A 22,948-nucleotide genomic window follows, 5' to 3' on the forward strand; every position below is an offset into this window, starting at 1 on the left:
TTATATTGCAGCCATTTGCTAAAATCATTTAAGTTCATTTTTTTTCCTCATTAATGTACACACAGCACCCCATATTGACAGAAAAACAGAATTTTTGACATTTTTGCAAATTTATTAAAAAAGAAAAACTGAAATATCACATGGTCCTAAGTATTCAGACCCTTTGCTGTGACACTCATATATTTAACTCAGGTGCTGTCCATTTCTTCGGATCATCCTTGAGATGGTTCTACACCTTCATTTGAGTCCAGCTGTGTTTGATTATACTGACTGGACTTGATTAGGAAAGCCACACACCTGTCTATATAAGACCTTACAGCTCACAGTGCATGTCAGAGCAAATGAGAATCATGAGGTCAAAGGAACTGCCTGAAGAGCTCAGAGACAGAATTGTGGCAAGGCACAGATCTGGCCAAGGTTACAAAAAAAATTCTGCTGTACTTAAGGTTCCTAAGAGCACAGTGGCCTCCATAATCCTTAAATGGATGACGTTTGGGACGACCAGAACCCTTCCTAGAGCTGGCCGTCCGGCCAAACTGAGCTATCGGGGGAGAAGAGCCTTGGTGAGAGAGGTAAAGAAGAACCCAAATATCACTGTGCACTGTCAGAAAATATGTGCAAAATTTGTACCTTCAGGGGTCCAATGGCTTGTCACTGGGGCAGTACCCTCAAGGGTACACCCGTTGTACCCTTTCACATGGGTACGTATCTGTACCCTTGCAGTATGTACCTGTCAAAGGCAAATATGTACCTCTGCTTACTAAATTGTACCTTACAGTGCTATGGTACCATTATGTACCTTTAAAAAAGGTGCAAATGTGTCCTTTTAAGGGTACTGCCCCAGTGACAACCCTTTTGTACCATTTGATGGCAAATTTGTACTTCATACAGCATATTAAAAAGTCCAGAATGCTGTTTATCACATTTATTAAACATTCAAAACTATTAAATTGACATTTTTCACAGGATGAATGTTTTTAGCTTTATGACAATGCCACAACAGGATACATTGCGCAATTTTACAATGAAAAAGCAATCTTTTTCCAACAGTACATTGCATTAATTGTAACTTTATACCCTAAACATTTGATCATAAACACACATTTATTAAAGATTAAAAACTATTACATTCTCACATTTTTCACAGGAGGAATGTTTTAAGCTCCATCACAATGCGTCATAACAGGATGCATACATTCAACACCTTTTTGAAAAAAAGTTGTTTAGACTAACTTTTTAAAACATTTCATAAAACTGTAAACAGCAAGAACATTAAGCTTAATATTAAACTTTTTTTTTTTTTCAAAATCAGTACAAATCGCATTAAGTACATTTTTCTACTGCATTCTACATTTTCTAAAACCAGTTTTGAACATCAAGAATTTCAAAACAATAATTTTCCAACAGTACTAATTTCATTAAGTGTAACTTTAAAATATGATGTACCGGTTCAACCAGCCTAAGCTTAGATTTACAATGTTCTTTTAACGTGTGGAGAGCTAACAATTTTGGAAGCTTCTTCAAAAAAAATTCATTGACTGTACCATTTCTCTTATTTCAGGACATTATAAAATGTTGAACCCATTTTTTTTGAAGATGGCAAGTAATAAAAGAGTCGCAATTCTCTTTAAAATAACAAAATAAAAAATTGATGTCATTCACTATTTCCTGCTGGACGGTCTGTGGAATGTGATTTTTTTCTCTACATTTAAGAATGAAACTGAAGAGATTTTCTTTGAAGTTTGTCAAAAGCTTGTTCCTACTAGGTGGAGACATTTCATCTGTCCTAGGCTGTAGCTCAATTATCCCTTCTTCAACTCCTAGTCCCCTGCACACCTCCACACCATCCACTTTAACAAGGACTTGAACCCTCTTGGAGAAAGCCATTTTCCAGTCAGTTTCTACCAACTGTATGTTTGGGTATGGAGTATCAGCATCACACTGTGAAAAGCAAAAATAAACACAAGAAAAATTCTATCAGTAAAACAATGCTACATCTGTCAGAACTACATAACTGGTCATGTATCAAGAGAATTACAAAGTGATAGTTAAACAAATAGTTCCATACCTCTCCTAGTGTGATTAAGCTCTCAACCTTCTCTTTAAAGATCTGGGGCAGCAGAATCAGTGCTGCACGGAAGTCAGAATCTATTGTAAAATAAAATAAAATAAAATAAAATAAAATAAATTAACTCCAACAACTAACTTCAATAATTTAATATTAGAAATTGCCTGTTTTCATATTCATTTATACCTCCCATAAGTGGTTTCCTTTACTCATTGTTAGTCATATTTCAGTCAAAAAAAAAAAAACGGATCGAAGGAACACTCCACTTATGGGTGTTAACCCACATTTTCCAACTCCCCTAGAGTTAAACAGTTGAGTTTTACCGTTTTCGAATCCATTCATTTGATCTCCGGGTCTGGCTATAGCACTTTTAGCTTAGCTTAGCATAGATCATTGAATCGGATTAGACTGTTATCATCTCGCTCAAATTACCAAAGAGTTTTGATATTATTCCTATTTAAAACTTGAATCTTCTGTATTTACATAGTGTACGAAGACTGACGGAAAATGAAAAGTTGCGATTTTCTAGGCCGATATGGCTAGGAACTATACTCTCGTTCTGGCGTAATAATCAAGGAACTTTGCTGCGTTACCATGGCTGCAGTAGGCGCAATGATATGACGCAGCCCCTGAAAATAGTCCCCAGCTAGGTAACTAGTTAGGATATAGCTGGGGACTACTTTCAGGCGCTGCGTAATAATCAGCCTAGCCGTATCGGCCTAGAAAAAATAAATTGCAACTTTTACATTTCTGTCAGTCTTAGTGCACGATGTAACTACAGATAAAAAAAAAAATACTACAGGATATAGAGCTGAAAGATATTTGCCATAAATGACCCGGAGCACTTGTTATGTGATCCACTCCGCTGTTTTGACATGCTGCTCACTTAAATTGGTGCTGCCGTTACAACTCGCAGTCCGGATGGATGCCAGTGTGCGGATGCGGTCCGCCTTTTGAATATCAGTTATACAAGTATTTAAAGATAAAAGACTAGAGTTGCTTTTAAAATATTCATGAGTCATTTTCCTTGAGTCAAGTCTGGAGTCATTTCTGGTCGAATCTGAAGTCTATAAAAATGCAACTCGAGTCACTAACTCGAGTGCCCATCTCTGGAACTAACCCTTTAAAGTGACGGCAGCCCAATCATCCACAGCAATCACACCTGAAAATCTTACATTTAATTGATCCTTTTTCTGTTTTTTTTGTCCAATGGCTTGTAATTACATCCTTTGTTCTTATTTTATTACTGTTTACTGAGAATGTTTTACTCTACGTTAGACTAGTATTTTTTATAGACTTTTTTGTCCTTCTTTCTTCAGTCTTAAAGAATTTTTAATTTTTTTTGAGGAAAACCTTTCAGGAATGTTCTCCATATAGTGGACTTCTATGGTGCCCGCAAGTTTGAACTTCCAAAATGCAGTATAAATACAGCTTCAAATGGCTCAAAACAATCCCTGCCGAGGAAGAAGGGTCTGATCCAGCGATCGGTTATTTTCTAAAAACGTACAATTTATATACTTTTTAACCTCAAATGCTTGTTTTGTGCATGCATACTCTGTGCACTCCGGTTCAAGACAGTTAGGATATGTTGAAAAACTCCCATCTCATTTTCTCCTCCAACTTCAAAAATTATGCTACATTACTGTTTTACCTTTTTTTTTTTTTTTTTTTTTTGATCTTTGCATTTACACTTTGTAAACACTGGGTCGGTACTTCTGCAGCGATGCAGGATGATTTTGAAGTTGAGGGAGAAAATTAGATTTTTTAAGGTAGGAGTTTTTCATACTACCCGAACTCTCTTGAACCAGAGGTGCATAGACTACGTATACACGTCACAGAGCTAGACAAGACAAGTGTTGCAGGTTAAAAAGTATATAACTAGTTATGATATAGCTGGGGATATAGCTAATTATATAAATTGTCATTTAAAAAAATTAAAATAAATAACTGATAATTTTGCTAGATAAGACCCTCTTCCTCAGCTGGGATGGTTTTGAGCCTTTTGAAGCTGCATTTAAACTGCATTTTGGAAGTTAAAACTCATGGGCACCATAGAAGTCCACTATGGAGAAAAAGTCTGAAATGTTTATCATCAAAAAGCATAATTTCTTTACGACATGAACATCTTGGATGACAAGGGGATAAGTACATTAACTGTAAATTTTGTTCTGGAAGTGAACTTCTCCTTTAGTTAAACTTATTTCCAGCAAGAATAACTATATTGTGACGTAACATTATCGTGAAATAAAATTACTCAATCATGTTATAAGATATTGGTCACATCGCCCACTGCAAGATCAGTTTCTCATGAAGATATTGTATGGACCAAGCACAAATTTTCAACAAATGTATTTGTTGAGCACCTATACTTTTAATTAACAAGACTATCAGTCTTTAAAAAAGCTCAGAAATGGATGATCACAAAACCACTACATTTTAGGTCAATACCTGGTAGATCTTCTGCAAGCATCTCTTCTCTTGCTTCTTTGTAGACTTTGGCCAATGGAGCTTTTCTTTGAACAAGCTCAAGCACCTTTGGCACAATACTGGTAAAGCCGTCCTTGAAGCGCTGACTTAAACTGACAGTTGATGAATGCATTCGGTCAACTTCATCACACAACTGAAAATTGACCAAAAAAAAGACAAAGTTAATCATTCACTTCCACTAAAAAAATAAAAATAAAGATTCTAATATTCTTTGTTGCGAACTACGGCTCCATGCATTTAAATGCCGCTCCATCTGAAAGCAGGTGATGGAGATTTACCGCTAACGTTAATCAAACCGGCTTTACTGACGAGATGCGCATCACAATAGATTAGAAACTTCTTTCACGAGTTTACCGGTTTTGATAATTAACTTAATGGTGAACAAATTTCACTTGCTGTCTTTGGAAGGATTCGATGCCGACGTAACGTTACGCCTCGATCTGCAGGACAAATGATTAGGACTCTCTTGGACTTACGTTTAGAATGTTATTTAACTAGCAGCTATGTACCAAATAAAACTGATATAAATCAACACGGATGATATTCGTAAATTATATCATTTCAGACTGACTATGAGAGGCGTTAAAATAAAACAAGACAGGCGTTCGCTCGCGTCCGGAGTGAACACGGGTAACTTAACGTTAGCGTAATTACAAACTTCTGGAAAACTGAGTTTATAAATCTGTGGTAAAAGCTGACACAAAACGCGATGGGTTTGAAGTGTTTCTATGGCCGTTTCACCGCTGTTTTATCAGCGTCTCGAGCACTGTCTCGCGGTAGAATATAAGTTATGCGAAAAGTTGTATCTTAATTTCTGGCTAAATATGAATACAAAATAACTGCAATGATAATATGCTTAATGTAATAACAATGGGTTGGTTTTGTCAGGTCAGTGTTTTCGAAGAAAGGTTTACCTCAGGCCTTGCTACAGACGCAATGTCAAGGAATCAAAAGGGAACCAACGGATTTTCACAGTAACCTTACTTAAAACTAAACTTACCTCTGAATTTCTGTGCTTCGTCTTCAGTGACATGTATTCCAGCTTCTTTCAATTTTTCAAGAAGATCCTCCGTCGACAACGTCTGTAGCGAGGCAGCCATGACGTCGAATAACCGTAACGGATGGTGCGGTGCACATTCTCTTCTTCGCGCGCATAATATGGACCGCGCGGGCTACAATCCCATTGGACGACGCAAATTTAAAGAAGACCGGCTGCGAAAATGCGCACTTGAACTTTGAGGCAAAGTAAAAGTACACCATAATGTTAAATAAACGTGAAATAATTTGTCTACATTGTACTTTTGCTAAGAAAGATTAGTACATGTATTCTGTAACTCTAAATTAAAACAAAAAATTTAAACTGCTCTTATATCAGTTTAGAATTCAATTAAAAATACAGGCATACTTTAATACATTTGCTTTGTTTAAAAGTTATCTTGATGCTCTGCATAATTAATAAAATGTCATTTGCTTGTGTACGGTTCAGAAATAGTCAGTAAAGATGTGTCTCTTAAATATATGTGGTTATTTTGTGCTTCTCTTCCAAATAACCAACAACTCATGAAAATTATTATCTTGCTATTTTAGGTGACCGTTTCATACACTTTGGCTTACTCCTTTTGTCACACTAGTGATTGTACCTTTGTTTGGGGATTAAATGGTCCAAACATGGACCCTCTGACAGTTGGAAACATATTTGTACCTTTTTTACCCTTAAATGGTACATATGAGTACCCTAAGGTGTAACTATGACCCATTGAGGGTACAACTTCACCATTTGTACCCTAAGTGTTCACAAACGGACCCCAACGTACCCTTTTTTCTGACAGTGTGGCTGAGCTCCAGAGATGCAGTCGGGAGATGGGAGAAAGTTGTAGAAAGTCAACCATCACTGCAGCCCTCCACCAGTCGGGGCTTTATGGCAGAGTGGCCCGACGGAAGCCTCTCCTCAGTGCAAGACACAAAAAAACACCTGAAGGACCACAAGATGGTGAGAAATAAGATTCTCTGGTCTGATGAGACCAAGATGGAACGTTTTGGCCTTAATTCTAAGCGGTATGTGTGGAGAAAACCAGGCACTGCTCATCACCTGTCCAATACAGTCCCAACAGTGAAGCATGGTGGTGGCAGCATCATGCTGTGGGGGTGTTTTTCAGCTGCAGGGACAGGACGACTGGTTGCAATCGAAGGAAAGATGAATACGGCCAGGTACAGGGATATCCTGGAACAAATACCTTCTCCAGAGTGCTCAGGACCTCAGACTCGGCCGAAGGTTTATCTTCCAACAAGACAATGACCCTAAGCACACAGCTAAAATAACGAAGGAGTGGCTTCACAACAACTCCGTGACTGTTCTTGAATGGCCCAGCCAGAGCCCTGACTTAAACCCAATTGAGCATCTCCGGAGAGACCTAAAAATGGCTGTCCACCAACGTTTACCATCCAACCTGACAGAACTGGAGAGGATCTGCAAGGAGGAATGGCAGAGGATCCCCAAATCCAGGTGTGAAAAACTTGTTGTATCTTTCCCAAAAAGACTCATGGCTGTATTAGATCAAAAGGGTGCTTCTACTAAATACTGAGCAAAGGGTCTGAATGTGATATTTCAGTTTTTCTTTTTTAATAAATCTGCAAAAATGTCAACAATTCTGTTTTTCTGTCAATATGGGGTGCTGTGTGTACATTGAGGAAAAAAAATTAACAAATGATTTTAGCAAATGGCTGCAATATAACAAAGAGTGAAATTTAAGGGGGTCTGAATACTTTCCGTACCCACTGTAAGTGGTTCCTTTAAGAGTGAGATGACGATAACATTTGTTGTGTCACAGATATAATAATTACCGTTGAGTTTTCCACACCAGTTCTTTACTCATTACTTTTTGGTATCCTCTGCATCGTGCAAAAGTCACATGGTCATGACGGATTGAAAGATTCAGTATAATCTTGCCCAGACTTTATTGGCATGTTTACCCAACTTGTCTTATAGCAACATATCTAATGTTTAAGTCTTGTGGGTGTATTTTACAGAAAACAATATGCATTTTAATATTTAACCTGGTGCAATGCCCCAATGGACTTTCATATAAAGTGCATTATTGCAAAATACATTGATTTTTGCACTTTAGTTTAGACAACAATTGTCAGTATTAACTAGTTTGTTAGCAAGCAGATTACTAGCATATTACTAATTTATTAATTTCACTTTTGGTGGGAAAGTGCACTTACCAAAAATGTAACTTTTAATTTTTATTTTTTTATCAAAAACAAATAATCAAGCTCAGCCCTGATGACAAAAAAATAATAACGCAAAAGTACCATATTGCATAAGAGTAAACAAGTAATGCAATTAGTTACTTTTTAAAGCAACTTTCCCCAACTCTGTTTTTATTATTGCAAAAAACACGATAATCCAAAACATTTCCCCTCGGTTTCACAGACAAGGTTTAAACATAGTCCCAGACTAAAATGTAAATCAGACGGTTTCAACTGAAAGCAACTTGCACTGACTGATCTTTAATATATCAGTGCCTTTGTTTTGTATCAAGATGGATACCAGCAATGTTTTTTTCTAAGGCACTTATATAAAAATGACTTAAATGTCTTAATTTATCTTTTTATTTTTGTTTACACACATCCTCCCTGAAAACCCTACTACATCTTCACCTCTTAGCAGGGACTCTAGCAAAAATGTCATTATGCTGCCACCTACCGGTATTCATCAGATATTGCGTACAGATTGTATTCCTCTTTTACAGAAATATGTTCAGTTGTGTGTTATTCCTTTCTTTTTAGTGAGTAATCAGCGCTTATGTGATTGAATCAGACAAAGTCAAAAAGCAAAACACAACCACAGCTGCTATAATATCTTTATTTCAGCATGATCTGGCTACCACTACAATGGTATCGACCTCCAGAACATAAAAATAAAAAAAGAAAGAAAATGGCACTCGACTAGTACAATACAGCTACATACAGTACACACATTTATAAAATGGAAACCAATATTCTCTATACACTAAAGTATGTACATCTTTGATAAATTAAACCAATACTGCTTAGATTTAATATTTCGCTTGAAGAATAACTGCTAGATCGATGGAAACCCAAGAAACGAAGGTGACTGGAGAAACGCAAGCAGGCACTGGAGCATCCGGAGGACTTCTGATTGAACTGCTTTTGGCAGTCTTTACTGACGTTGAACTTGAATTGTTATTATAGGCACATTTATTCATTTTATTAAAAGCATTTTATGTGAAAGTCCAAACACTCTAGGTTAACCGACCTCATGTAAAATAAAAAACTAAACATTACAATATGCTAATTACCGTCCTGTCTCTATGAGAGGTAGTACCAATGCATGATATCCTGGTAATGTTGATATCCCATAATCCCTAGCTGGCCACCGTCCAGTCTTTCTGCTTACGTGTTACACTGCAAACCCAGCTGCCAATATTCAAAGCACTGCAGCAGCTTTCCACAACATGCTAAATACACATGTCGCATTTCAAAACGCACTGGCATCTGCCAAGAAAATAAACAAATCAATCTGCCAACAAATCTAGGGCGATTTCCCACCCTCCCTACAAAGTTGGATTTCCTTTGCAAATTATAGAAGTCTCTTGGAAAATGTTTTTACAATTAAATACACAAATAAACCTCTGAGGACTAAGCCGCTTGTGCACGATTAAAAAAAAAATGTAAAAATACACTTATTGCCTGTACATATCATCAGCACGAAGGAACTCTTCCTTTTCTGATGCGCGTAGGAACCTTCGTTTGGTTTTCCACATTCTGTCAGACCTGCTGATTTCAGTAAGAGTGTGCGCGTGTGCAAGAGACGAGAGGTATAGAAAGAGGACAGAGCGAGAGGGAGGGAGAGAGAGAGCGTATTTTGGTTAAGCGTGAGGAAAAATGTTCTCTTTGGGGGTTTCAAGGAAGCAGCAGCAAGTAAAAAGCCCACTGACTTCCTTCCAACACTCACACATGCACACTTGAGCTGAGCAAGATGATGTTTAAAAAGAGGCGCAGAGTCCAGCAAGGTTTGCCCTTGCTGATCCGGTCTGGTTCCTTTCTGAAGCTGGGGTTGTTTTTTTCTCTGCACAGCTCAGCTGTCTCCACGAGGGGGAGTAGCCCTGAATCTGTAACACCAGCGTCCTGAGCAGCTCTAGTGTCTCTTCATAGAGGAGACCTTCTTCTTCCTCGCTGCCAGCATCTCGTAGAAAGGATCTCTACTGATGGCCGCCCTGGAGATGAAGAGGAGGAATATTATGAGAACTGCTTCTCTTGTAATGTTAGAGCTAAAGATTGCTCAGTTGTGGTTAAATAATACTTAATACTATACATATAGACACACTGAAACTTAAATATCACAACTTAAATTTACATTAAATATTGACTTATTTCATTATGTCAGAAGAAAGTGAGAGTGGAGTCATATGAGGGACACACAACTAACCCTTAAATGATACATTGGTCATTTAGACATTTTTGTGTCAGTAAAGAAAAATACCTGACTCCAGAATGATTGACCAATCGGAATCAAAACAGAGATTCAGTGAGCATTTATTTAACACTTGTCTTTATCGGACCACAAAAGAATATTCCATTACCATAAATGAGCTGTATTTAAACCAGAATATCGCTTGATGAGTAGCACTCACTTAATGCTGTTCATCCATTCGTCTTTCTCCTCGGTGGTGGGAGCGGAGATGCGGTAGATGGTGTGATTTCCTTCAACGACCCGTCCGTCTGCCTCGGTCTTACACGCCTTGATCACCTGGTCCTTATTGTCAGGGATGAAGAGCTCAAAGCAGTTCTGAGAAGCAAACACATGCAGACAATCACAAATCTAGAGGGGGAGACGCAGTGCCAACTGTCCCTAGATAAAACTACAGGAAAAGATCCCGTCTCCGCAGTTTAAAAATAGCTGAGAAGGATGTGTTACCGGCTTCTTGTCCTCCACTTCACGGATGCTGAGGTTTTCCAGTGGGATGATGCCTCTTGGTTCTTTATCCTACATGACAAGAAACACGTTAGTTTCCATTTATTACAATTCACCATGGACCACATGATAAAGCCTTCAGAAAAATCTCAAATCAAAACATTATTACCAGCTTTAAGAACATATTACTGGAAATCAAGCTGGCAATGAAAAGGTTCATACATCAAAACAATTCAGAAATCAGTATACAAATAATCAATTTGACTGGTATTTTCTTTTTTAAATGATATTTATACATTTCATAATAACTTACGTTATTCAGCCATTGATAAATGTTACCATTTTAGCGATTCTCTAAAGAATACAACATTATACCACTGCACAACCAATGGTTTATGACGAGTAACTTATTTGCATTTTTTACATTCATTAAATAATTAAAAATACACAGCATGTAAATGATAAAATATAATACATTTGCAAATATTTCAATTGCATAAGTATTTGAAGTATTTAAAAAGAAGATTTTCATGACGTTTTAAATTAATATATTATAGTAGAAATTTATCTATTTTATATTATAAAAATAGTTTTGCATGTCAGATATCAGACACTAAAAAGCCATAAATCTCTCCATCTAGCATGACAAGTTCTTTTTCCTTCAGTACTTACAGTAGTGTACTCAAAGTAGTAAAGGCAGTTATCTGTGAGAATGAACCACCGTCTTTTCCAGGTTTTGACGCGTCCCCCTGAGGAACAAAAGCTGAGAGTTAGTTTTCCGAGTGATGAGTCGTCAGACGTCGCAGATCCGTGCAGCTGAAGAGTTGAGCGGCAGAAGAGCAGACAGACAGATGAACAGACAATGAGAGCTCTTCTACAGCGACTCCATGTCCAATAAGGCCCAAGCACAGCATTCCTTACCAGCACCACACCATGCTCAATCCAGCCGTGGTCCAACACACTCCACGAGTCGACCTTCACAACTATCAGACATCACCTGAGAGTTGCCATTCCTCTTAACCCCACCCAAAAACTCTGTTTAACTCCAATAGGACCAGCCAAAGGTAAAATGTGTTTAAACGGAGCAATATCCTCTAGAACTAGTTGAGGTTTGCTTTCCAGAACCGTGAAATACACAGGTTGTCATTTCCCGAAACTGTCTTCTCCTCATTATTTCTTGACCTCTCTTATATTCTTAATAGCATAATTGGCAAAAATGTCAAAATATTAATAAAATGTAGACTTGAATGACAATGCCTAAAACATTTGTTTAAAACTAAACTAAGAATAAAAAAGAACAAGATTCATGAGTGCAGCAGGGATGACATTTTTGAAGAACAAATCCCTGAAATGAGATGAAAATTTGGTTTGTCAGTGGGTGTTTTAAAATGGGTTTTTGGCCTGAAATAAGGTCTGTGGTTAACACAAGCTCAAGATATGCTCACATTTCATTTTAAAGGCATGTAATACATCAATAATACCCCCTTGTGATTTTTAAAAGCTATTAGTAGTCTTAAAAAGGCTTTGACTTTGAAAACCAAACTCACGGTGTAGTTCATTTATAGCTTTTTACTTCTGGTGATTGTATTTAAGCTTTGAAACTTTGTTCATTTGTGAAGATTATCTCTTTTTCTTCAATAATAAAAAACCCGATTGAAAACACTAACTGACTTTTTAGTGTGATGCAAACTACTGGATTGGCCTACAAAAATACGTCAACACTGCAGCGCTTTATTGGGTCGTCATAATAATGTTAAGCATCTAATTAACTTACAGAGACTATGTTAGGAATCTGACGGCAAGTCACTTCAGTACCGATTAAGCTCACATTCTTGGGACATTTTCCCACGTCCCTCTCTATAGAGACTGCAAGGTAAACACAGTGCTCAGTGATCCGAGGATGACCTCTGACCTGCGCCACCCTCATTTCCTCTGCAGGGAAACTGATCACAGAAGCAAAGGAGATGCAACCAAAAACACTTAACTGTGTATAAGTGTGGTTGATGTCTGTAGACATCTTTAAATAATTTAAAACTTAATAGAACGTCTATTTCTACCTGTTCAGAATTATATCTCAAATTTTATTTTGGCTGATTCTGCAGTGGATTTTCAGATGTGCTGTACAAGTACCACATGACGTCTCTCAGTGAATACGAGCTCATAAAAGCTGCATGCATAATGATTATAAAATCAGTAGCAAAATGTTATTTAGGCCTGTCGCAATTACTGATTAATCACCTGATCATGGTTCTTTTATAGAATCACACATATTTGAGATAACCATGATACTACTGTAGTTTTGCCATTTAAATAATGTAAATAATGTACATTTTCATGCTTATAATCAAGGATTAATGTGCGTAATGGTCAGAAATGCTCTGGTTTTACTGTTATTTTACATCCTTGTCACGCTATACATTCTTGGGCCTAAGAGTTTCATGTAGCGTTAATGGCAGTCACAAGAAGATGAGTTGCTCATTTTATTTATGAAAATAATACAACTCTACTGTAAAGTATACAAAGACACTTCTTCAGTTCTTTATTCATAGAAAATAAAGGCTTGTAGTTTCACTCATTATATTATATTATGTTATCAAAGATGTTTTTTTTTTAAGTCTTGTGCTCACTATGACTGCATTTATTTGATTAAAAAACATTATCATTGTGAAATATTATTACAATTTAATGTATATATTAGCAGCAATAATAACTGATGATAACTGAGCAGAAGATCTGCATATTAGAATTATTTCTGAAGGATCATGTGACACGGAAGACTGGAGTAATGATGTGGAAAATTCAGCTTTAATGTCACAAATTACAATTTAAAATATATTCAATTTTAAATTGTAATTATATTTCACAATATTGTATAATATTTTACTGTACACAATATTTTACTGTATATTATATTATAATTCAGGTCTGCTGAGCTCCAGTGTGAATGCATATTGGACCAAGATTGAAGATGCACAAAAAAACAACAACAAAAAAACTATTTTTACAGCAGTAAAGAAAATCATATACATGAAAAAAATAAAACTTCACCTTCAGCACAAAATTCATGATCATGACAGGCCTAATCTTAAATTAGTTTTCTATGCAATACAGCACTGCACACAAGCAGGTCATGTCAACCACACGAAAGCATTTCAAGCATTTCTGCTAAACAGGAAATGATCCTCCTGCACTCCAGACTGCCATTGTATTCTAATATTGGCATGAGCGACAAACAAAACAAACAGGAATCAGAGCACTACAGCAGGCGAGAGGTTTCTGAGCAAGCTGATCGGCTGATTGAGTTATCGGCTGTGATTAATGATCACTCCAGCTGCGGGCGTACAGCAGAAACCCCGTCCAGAAATGCCTCAGAGAGGGAGGAGATTTGTGGAGGGGGGGCATGAAGAGGAGGCAGACTGACTGACTGATTGATTGACAGACACTGATACAGGGCTGGGTGAGCGATGGGCGTTCCTAGTCAGGTCTCTGATGTGACAACAAGAAGGATCAATCCTTGATTTCTTTTAGAATTGTTATTATGATACTAATGTATGTGCTTATCTCATATTCTTGACTTGTAAGGGAATCGGAACACTTCAGTTTGATTTTGATTTCAGTGCTTCACAAAACCCACCCTCACCCAGCATCCTAGTGGTGAGTCCGATCTGACCAAGCACACACACACACACACACACACTTTCCTCAGCGCTGCAATCCAGTATCACACACACATCTATACTTTACATACAGCATGAAGAACAGCAGTCTTTGGTCCAGATGCAGTTTTCTGACTCAGTCTACTCAGATCAAACACCACATCCTGTGCACTCCAGACATTCAACCATTATTGATTGAATATCATTTTAAAGGAACAGTTCACAGAGAAATGAACATTCTGTCATTTTGTTCCAAACCCATATGAATTCCTTCTTCAACAGAACACAAAGACAATGTTTAGAAGTATGTCCCAGCTGCTCTTTTCCAAATTATTATGTGACCAAAATCTTATATGTGCAACGTTATTTCATTATTATTTTTGCTAAAAAAAAGTTATTTTTGCCTAAATGCATTTGTCCTGACATAATTTTAGACTTTTTATTTATTTATATTTAGCCTAGAAATTTCACAATTCTCGCCAATTCACTGCAAAAACAAATACTAAAAAATACTAGCCTAACCAATGCAAGTAAAAGCTCAAAAGTAAACAGACAGTAAGAAAATATGAACAGTGAAAATAATTCAGGTCTATCTTTTTCACATCCATCTATAAAAACAACAACAACAACAAATAGTACAGAAAATGAACAAGTAATCAAAAGTTAAAAAAAAACTGCATAGTCTTTTATACATGAATTAAATATACATTGATTCTTATTAAATCTACAAAAATTACTCATTCAAGAGCAGTGAGTAATTTTCTGTCTTTTGTCGTTTAATTATCATTACACAGACAGTAGCATGTGTGTTAGGCTGCTGTCACTTTAAGACCTAATGCACAAATCTAATATAATGTACTGATGACATGATTTTCTACCAACTGTTTATTTTTACTTGAGAAATAACCAGCTGTGTTTTGTGTACTTGCCCATTTAAGAACAATAGGCCGCAAACGTTTGCATCTGAGAGGCGGCTTTATATTCGCATGCTTGCGGTTTGTTCACACAGAAACCTTTCTTAGACATTGCACAAGTACTGAACTGAGTTCTCTTTTGCAGTTTATAGTGCTTGAATGGTTTAAAATCACTTGATTTATTTTATTTTAGGGCTGCACGATATATTGCATGTGATTGTCATGCTCATCTCGTCAGTAAAGCCGGTTCCGTGAGTAGTCGTAAATCTCCATCACCTGCTTTCAGATGGAGTGTATTAAATGCGGGTCCATCTGAAAGCAGGTGATGGAGATTTACGACTAATTTTTTTACTTTACTGATGAGATGAGCATGACAATCACATGCAATATATCGTACAGCCCTATTTTATTTTTATTTTTTTAATTGGAATGGCTGAACCTCAAAGAGACGATAATCCAAAATTTATACCAGTGTATTGCAGCGTATCGCTCACTTCTACATAAAATGAATCTGAATGGGGACAGATGCTGTGTTCCTCAGGAGAAAATCATATGTGTTTGGGACAACATGAGGGTGAGTAAACAATGACAGAATTTTTATTTTTGGGTGAACTATGCCTTTAATCTTTTATGCTGATCCCTTTAATCTTCTTTTTTGCTTTTTTCAATTGGGGTTTGTTGGGCTCCGTTCAGACTGAGAGGAAGCAGAAAATACTGCAGCTCCCAAAGTGGAAATGACACCGAGAGAACGTTTGGAACACCACAGCAAACAGAGAGAGGTGTTCTTCAATACAGCGGTCACAAAATCAAAAACCAAGCACCCGCCACCACGCAGAGACAGGGTGGCACATGGACAAAAATCACTGATTCAATGAACAAAACGAGCGATCAGACAAACAAATGAAGGAACATGTAAAAACTCATGGAAAGACGAACCCCATGGAAAAAAAATGAACCTATAGTGGCTAATAACAGAAAGAGGGGACAGGAAGCAAGGCTGATCACCAAAAGCACCTGAGAGCGAGAGATGAGCGATTGTTTGGGAAGAACAGGTGTACATACCTCCTGAGGGAAAGACAACAGCCAAAATCATGGGAACAAACAAACAAACGAGGAAGAAAAGGAAACAAAAAAAAATTAAATTAAATAGGAAAATCATACTCCCCACACGCTGCCTCTCTGATCAAAGGAAGACCTTATGCATTTCCTGTTACTGTGAATTACGGAGGACCATTCCAAAATAAAACAGGGGATACAAGTACAAATATACACTGGAAAGCATTCAACTGACAAAATTTAACAGCTTTCCTGTCCATTTCAATAAAGTGGGGAAATGTCTCTGACTGCAGTTTTGTTTTCAGGGGTCTTTAACCTTTGTCAGACCATTTTAAGCATGGTCCATAATAATATGCTATAGTAAAATACTAATGAATTTATTTTGTCTTGATGCTTACCGCAAAGCAGTATAACTAACTGATGTATATGTATGAATCATATTTCTGTAAATTATGTTATTCTACTTAATTACAATATGGGAGGGACACTGGTCAACTTTGGTGACCGACTTTTGAAGTTAAATATTGTATTTTTGTTGCGGTTTGTCATTTCAAACAATAATTGATAGGCTCTCTGTGAAACCCTCAATGAAGATCCCTGTATCATTCGCCTGACATGATTTATGCTTTCTATGAAGTCTCTATAATGCTCTGAAGCTGTAGTTCTCAACCAGGTGGCTTTGAAGAATTATAAAAGTGTGATTTCTGGACCTGAAAAGTCATAAATATATAAAATTCAATTGCTTGGGAAGTTTTCTACATTTTATGAATACACATTTTTCTATAAATATAGAACGTGCACTCATAGATGTGTTTACTGGTATTTTACAGTAACCACGGATATACCTTTATATAATTCATTATTCATTAAAACAACAACCAGTTGTTGTATTATAACTGAAAACTGAAGGAGCAGTTTCTCTTGCAGCTCTCATGACAGTGACATCACAACAGTGAGTTATGTGTAATTATAAAAGGATGTGTTCAATCTCAAGCAGTTGATTCATTGTGATCATGAAGTGTGATTACCTTCATATGATGTGAGAGGAGATATTGATCCATCAAGAGAGCAGAGGGAAAGATGTGCTACTGTATAATATGATGTGTAGAAATGTTGTGAAGATCATAGAAATGGGCTTACAAGAAGTGCGTGTAAACCTTAAATCTCACACTCAATCCATGTGTTCCATCAGGACATCTCTTATTCAAGCGTAAGTGCATGTGAAGGTAAAAATGAATACATATTTTACTCATGTAGTCCCACTCACCCAGTTTGAGCAGCCAGCCCTCTCTGTCTGGGTTGAAGAAAGTGTGTGTCAAGTCATTGCCGTCATCCTCAGGGATTTTGAAGGGCTCGTTCTTGATGCTCTCGTATAGGTTCTGCACGATTCAAAGCAGAAGACTATGAAGTTAACCATAAACAAGCACAAACAAGCCATAAACAAGCACATACACTCCACTTACAGAACAGCAACAAATATCCTTATATGTTAAGACACAACGCAATAGAAGTGCATGCAAGTTATTCATTCAGAATGGTTAGGCAAAGTCACGTCAAGTCACCATTATTTATATAGCGCTTTTTACAATGCAAACTGTGTCAAAGCAGCTTTACAGTATTAAATGGGGAAATAATTTATCGAAATAGTGTGCCGTTCTCCTCTGGCCAGACAAAACCAGCAGTTTAAATCTAGGCTGCAGCAGAGTCCGATTGTGCAGAGGACTCATCTGGTTCCTGTGGTCTTGTCCCAATGGCCGTCTAGCAGACGAAAGTCCTTTATAAGAAGGTGCAACCATGCCCTACTTATAATTTTAACTTTATTTTACACATTTAAATCTTTATTCATCAACATAATCAGTGATTATATTTTTTCAATTTTTAATTTGTCATGTTAGACCATTCATAAACATGTTTGAAAACACATTATATTTCAATCAAGAAGCATAGTCTTCCAAAGAGACGCTTACAATCTACACATTCACTATTCCTGTAAACATAGTAATTAAAGCTCTATTCTGAACAAGGCAAGCTAAGACATGCTTTTTCACTTCCTGCTATTCTGTTTTGCTTGCCATTACTCTGCATTTTAGTTAATCACATCATTCATTTTCATTTACATCCCTAATGACAGCAATGACAGGCAAATGAAGAGATATGAGAGAAGGGCGAATTGGAAAATGTAGGACAATAACTCTTTGAATATCAGACGGTTACGGTTTGTGCACCATTTGCAAATAGTTACATCTTCTCCTTGTTCCAAAATGTGTGCTTGACATAAAACCATTACCTTGTACCTTGTCTCAGAATAAATTTGGTAAGGACAAGCACAGATATACAGTACATAACCATAAAATATATAAATTTAAGGAGCCAAACATTTATAGAAATATTTTTATGCACATATGTGTGGTCACTCATTCCAAACACTTGTATACGATTCTGGAGCGTGAGCTATACTCTAAAATAAACACAAGAACATAAATAAGTCTACAGACACAAATAGAAGTGAGAGGAGACCAACCCTGAGCAAATCTTCTGGCAGGTCTCCTCCATCATTAATGCCTCTGTTCATGGAGATGAAACGCTCTACTGCGGGCTTGTCCTTTACGTTTGGGTTGTGAAGGCTGGTGTTTAACATGATGATGGCGAAGGACAAAATGTAGCATGTGTCTGCAAAAAAAAAAAAACACTTTGTCACAACCGTTCACAATAACATTCAGCATCTTTCCATCACTGTACTTTAAATATTTCACGTTCATACTGTAAGTTGAATGAATGATAATAAGTAGTAGTATGATTGTGAAGTTACTGAGGGTGAAGTTAACATGACATGATACACAAGAGAGTGTAATACATACACAGCAAACAGACCAAAGCAAATTTGTAATGCTATCTGCCTGGAAATTTCTTTTAACTGTTGGAAATATAGACTACTGGTAAATGTAATTTATTTAGAGAAGAATGCATCTGTCCGGTTCAAGATTTCAAACTCTCCATTTGTGAGCGTTACTGGGGAAAACAGTATTGGTAAAACACAGCTCATGTTTCTTGAAAATGCTATAAATGCATGATTGAACACTGAACACAGAGTAAAATGTAAAGCAGAGCCACCTGTGGACTGAAAGACTCCCGGGTTGCATTGGCAGTAGCGCTGGGCAAACGCCTCCATCATTCTGTCAATCTTCTGGGCCTCTCCAGGAAGTCTGAAACTCCAGAGAAACTGCCTGTGTGAAGACAAATATCATAATGACATTATATACAAGGACATTCAAAGTGAGATGTGTGCGTCAGCATCAAAACACTAAGCACTGAGATTAAATTACACATACTTCTTATAAACTGGTTATATTTACAATGAAATGTCAGTGTACTGCTTTTATACAGTAATCATGTAGTAGTATTGTTTTATATATTTCTCATTATGTTGCATACTTGGGTGTCTGATATCACAGCTGATATATTGGAATACTGTACCCAATGAATTGTGTTGTTTGCATACTGCACACAGTGGCAAATATAGCAGGTCTTTCATAAATTCCAAATGTATTATTTCCACACATTATACATACTGTATATAATGAAAAGGTAGTAGGTAGTATGCCATTTGGAACATACCAATAGAGACAGTGAGACTAAGTGACCCACACTGGATTCTACAGTCAGTTTTACCTGAGAGCCTGAACCAGGTTCAAATCTGTGAACTCATGCAGCTCCACAAAAGCATGAAGGACTTGGATGTTGAAATCATCCCTGTTGAGCAAAGTGGAAATTAGAGCAAGTGGTAAGTAACATTCAACATACACATTTATCCAAAGCAACCTATAGTACACTTAATAGTTTTAAGGGATAGTTCACTCAAAAAGAAAATTCTTATTATTCCAGACCTATAATATTTTTGTTCACCTTATGCTTACCATATATTTAAGTGTTCTGTCCATGTGCATTGCTAATTATTTATGAAAATCTAACTTAAAACTGTTCATCGTATACAAATGATTTCTCTCTCCAAATGATTTGGATTAAACTGCTTGATTCATATAAACTACTTTTATGATGTCTTTATGAACTTTTCAATGCTTGAAAGTTTTGGTGGAATTCATTTGATTAAATTTGTGTTTCAAAGATGAGTCTTAAGGGTTTGTAACAACATGAGGATGAGTGAATGACATAATTTTCAATTTTGGGTGAACTATCCACCCACAAATAAATATCCTGTCATTTTTAATAACACTCATGTTGTTTCAAACCTGTATGGCGTTCTTTATTTCATGGAACACAAAAGGAGAGATTTCGAAAAATGTACTGGCTGCTCATTTCCATGCAATAAGGATAAGCACATTTATCTTGTGTAGATAAAAGTTGATAACTCAGTCTCTTGCACAAGACTTATTCAAGACAAAGTGGATGCGAGATCATTCAGCACAGCACCAGTTTTCAATGCCTTGCCATTTAACCTCTACAAGCAGAGGATGTGATATCCCTCATGGGGATGATGGCAATTTTGTCCTCTCTACACCCTTCCTCAGTGATCTGGTGACAGTGCACTCACTGAACAAAGCAGCGCAGACCCCTCCCTACCAGAGGAGCGGAAGTGCTCAGAGATACAATCTGATCTGTTGTCTTACAGAGCCCTGCTCTCCATTTCCTGACTTTTTCAGCAGCCACACCCAGACCAAAGCAGAAGCGAAAACAAGGAAGCAGTGGGAATGAAACCCAAGATGAGACAAAGAGAGAAAAAAAAGGAATTCTTGCGCAGATGCAACCAAGTCACTAGGTGTTGCCCAGCGAACTAGAATAACACGCCTCTTTGAATTACTGAATTCAATATGGGAACTGAATTCAGTAATTCAAGTCCTGTTTGAGGCAACATTCCTTAAATATGAGTCAGGATAAAAGGCTAATCAAATGCAACTGGGATTTACAGAGCAATCCACATTATCCTGTATATCTGTACAAATTACAGTAAGAAGATGACACCGGTTTCCAGGAATTTAGCACAAAGACCGGCTGACAGATATTAAACTAAACTAATGTTTCTAGTAATGGTGGATTTAACAGTATAGAAGTAATATAATGCTGCTTACAAGTTTTAAAGTCAAAACTATTCTGCGATATGAACTTTGGTGATTCTAACACATTGGGTAAGCTACACTTTATTGATTCAAACTATATTTAGCTAATGCAAATATGCAACACCAAACAAAAGGACTTCGCAGTCACATTTATCATTGAACGGCAACATTCTGCATTGCATTTTTCAATAGGAATCTGTGTGATCGGTAATATTTTGTAGGAGGAAAACAATTCCCCACACAGATTTTTCATCAAGAATTCACCGCGCTGACCAGCAGAATGCTGTTTGGGATGAAGCTGACTTCTGTGGGAGCGGTGCTTTGTGTGCATCTCTACACTACTGACAGTGGACACAATGGACCTTTTAGACAGTGAAATTTCAGCATCTTAAAGAAACACAGATGGATAGACTGCAGCTACTTCTACCTCTTAGAAGCCTTAACTGAGAAAAAATGATTTGCATTAGTCAAACATCACTATGACTACTGGGATCCATCATTTTATTTTCTATTGAGTGAGTGGCCCTTTATCTGACCCAATGGACATGCACTGATATCCACACACTCACCTCTCTCCCAGGTAGTCTCCTATTGCGGTCTTGTTAAGACCTTCACCCTTGTAGAGAAAGCGTGCGATGTCTTCACTGGTGTTCTTCAGAAGGTCATTTTCAATGAGGAACTGGATCCCCTACAAAAACACATGCATTGAAGGTTTTTAGCCTTTAAAAAAAAAAGACAAAATTCATTCAGTGAATATGCTTTAATAGACTACTTAATCACCTTTTTGGGGTCCATGTTGAATTTCTTGCGGCCCATTGCCACTTGTTTGTTCCTCTGCATGTTTTTCCTGCAGCGATAATAATGATTTTTTAATTTCATATACAGCCATACTGACATCCTCCATAATCTCTGATTAATGGATCCAAAAGTTGAATTGAAATTTGGTTCTATTTTTAAGAGTACTGGAATCGTTTTTTTTAATATCTACATTCTTTCACACACAAAAATACACTGACAGTTGTCTGGAAATTCTCTATTGTGCTTAATTTTGGTAGATTGTGTAGCTAGATGCTAAGATACTAGTCAGATTTGACCTCAAGAATGACTCACAAAGTGAGCGTGTCAATGTAAGTGAGGTGCGTATGAGTAGTCTGTCAGGGGATACCCACTCACCTCTCCTCTGTGGAACCCAGGTTCTCGATCTCACTCGTCACTTCGGCTATCTCATCTTTCAGACGCTGTGGTGAGAGGACATGAGATGGTTCAAATCAAAAGAGACCCCAGAGATAACAACACTACAACAGTGGTTGATAAAGATGAGAAATGAAACAAAAAGACATGCACATTCTGTCGTGTTGTGAGTAAAACAACCCCATTTACAGTCACCATGTCTTACAAAGAATGATGAAAGTTTCAACAGCAAATTTTCGGTCTTTGAAGAAAGCGAAGCTCAGCATGAAGTAACAAAATCAACCAATCGAGGTTGGATTCTCCTACCTTACTGTTTAAGCACACACCTATCTGCGCATGATTAGGACAGTGTGTAAAGGTCTACTAGAAGAGAGTGCTCTGCATGTGTCCTGTCCCACCTCACCGAGGCCTGACATTAACAGCTCAAATCTAATTCCAGCGAATGAATCGTTTGCTCTAGACTGCTCTGTTTGATATAAATGGCATTAAAGGAGGACAACTGGAGAAAGGCCCCAGAGTAAAGACTAGAGACATCAAAATTGGATTATTTCACCATGTGTTTG

The 22,948-nt window shown here is 37.2% G+C and overlaps 2 protein-coding genes across 5 annotated transcripts in view; both read right to left on the bottom strand.

The window, feature by feature from the left end:
* Positions 1–911: 911 nt before the first annotated feature.
* Positions 912–5,706, bottom strand: LOC306865080 (uncharacterized protein). The gene is made up of 4 exons (XM_079409446.1): positions 5,556–5,706; positions 4,517–4,688; positions 2,069–2,148; positions 912–1,941 (listed from the first exon to the last, which is right to left on the bottom strand). Exons 1-4 carry the CDS (start codon positions 5,586–5,588, stop codon positions 1,558–1,560), a joined length of 669 nt encoding a protein of 222 aa, XP_079265572.1. The 5' UTR covers positions 5,589–5,706; the 3' UTR covers positions 912–1,557.
* Positions 5,707–8,409: 2,703 nt separating this feature from the next.
* LOC306868950 (cytohesin-1-like) overlaps positions 8,410–22,948 on the bottom strand; it is a gene marked incomplete at its 5' end in the record, with an annotated part of 39,683 nt that continues 25,144 nt past the window's right edge. For 3 of the 4 annotated variants that reach the window (XM_079415434.1, XM_079415435.1, XM_079415436.1), the window contains 11 exons: positions 8,410–9,798; positions 10,216–10,370; positions 10,500–10,568; positions 11,169–11,245; positions 17,390–17,501; positions 18,644–18,792; positions 19,234–19,346; positions 19,792–19,872; positions 21,764–21,882; positions 21,975–22,041; positions 22,368–22,432. In XM_079415434.1, the coding sequence (XP_079271560.1) occupies positions 9,720–9,798; positions 10,216–10,370; positions 10,500–10,568; positions 11,169–11,245; positions 17,390–17,501; positions 18,644–18,792; positions 19,234–19,346; positions 19,792–19,872; positions 21,764–21,882; positions 21,975–22,041; positions 22,368–22,432 (1,086 nt within the window). In that variant the 3' untranslated portion in view covers positions 8,410–9,719. Of the gene's footprint in view, positions 9,799–10,215; positions 10,371–10,499; positions 10,569–11,168; positions 11,248–17,388; positions 17,502–18,643; positions 18,793–19,233; positions 19,347–19,791; positions 19,873–21,763; positions 21,883–21,974; positions 22,042–22,367; positions 22,433–22,948 lie in introns of all 4 variants that reach the window. The other variant, XM_079415437.1, reaches the window with a different exon arrangement.

The sequence above is a fragment of the Barbus barbus genome (genome assembly GCF_936440315.1).
Source record: "Barbus barbus genome assembly, chromosome: 4".
Taxonomy (NCBI): Eukaryota; Metazoa; Chordata; class Actinopteri; order Cypriniformes; family Cyprinidae; genus Barbus; species Barbus barbus.

Bases quoted from the DNA above. Each gene is read 5' to 3' on its own strand.
- LOC306865080 (XM_079409446.1), bottom strand. From the start codon at position 5,588: ATGTCACTGAAGACGAAGCACAGAAATTCAGAG. The intron at 4,689-5,555 runs GTAAGTTTAGTT...GTCAATTTTCAG, and splicing joins CGAAGCACAGAAATTCAGAG to TTGTGTGATGAAGTTGACCG. The intron at 2,149-4,516 runs GTATTGACCTAA...ATTTTACAATAG, and splicing joins GCTTGCAGAAGATCTACCAG to ATTCTGACTTCCGTGCAGCA.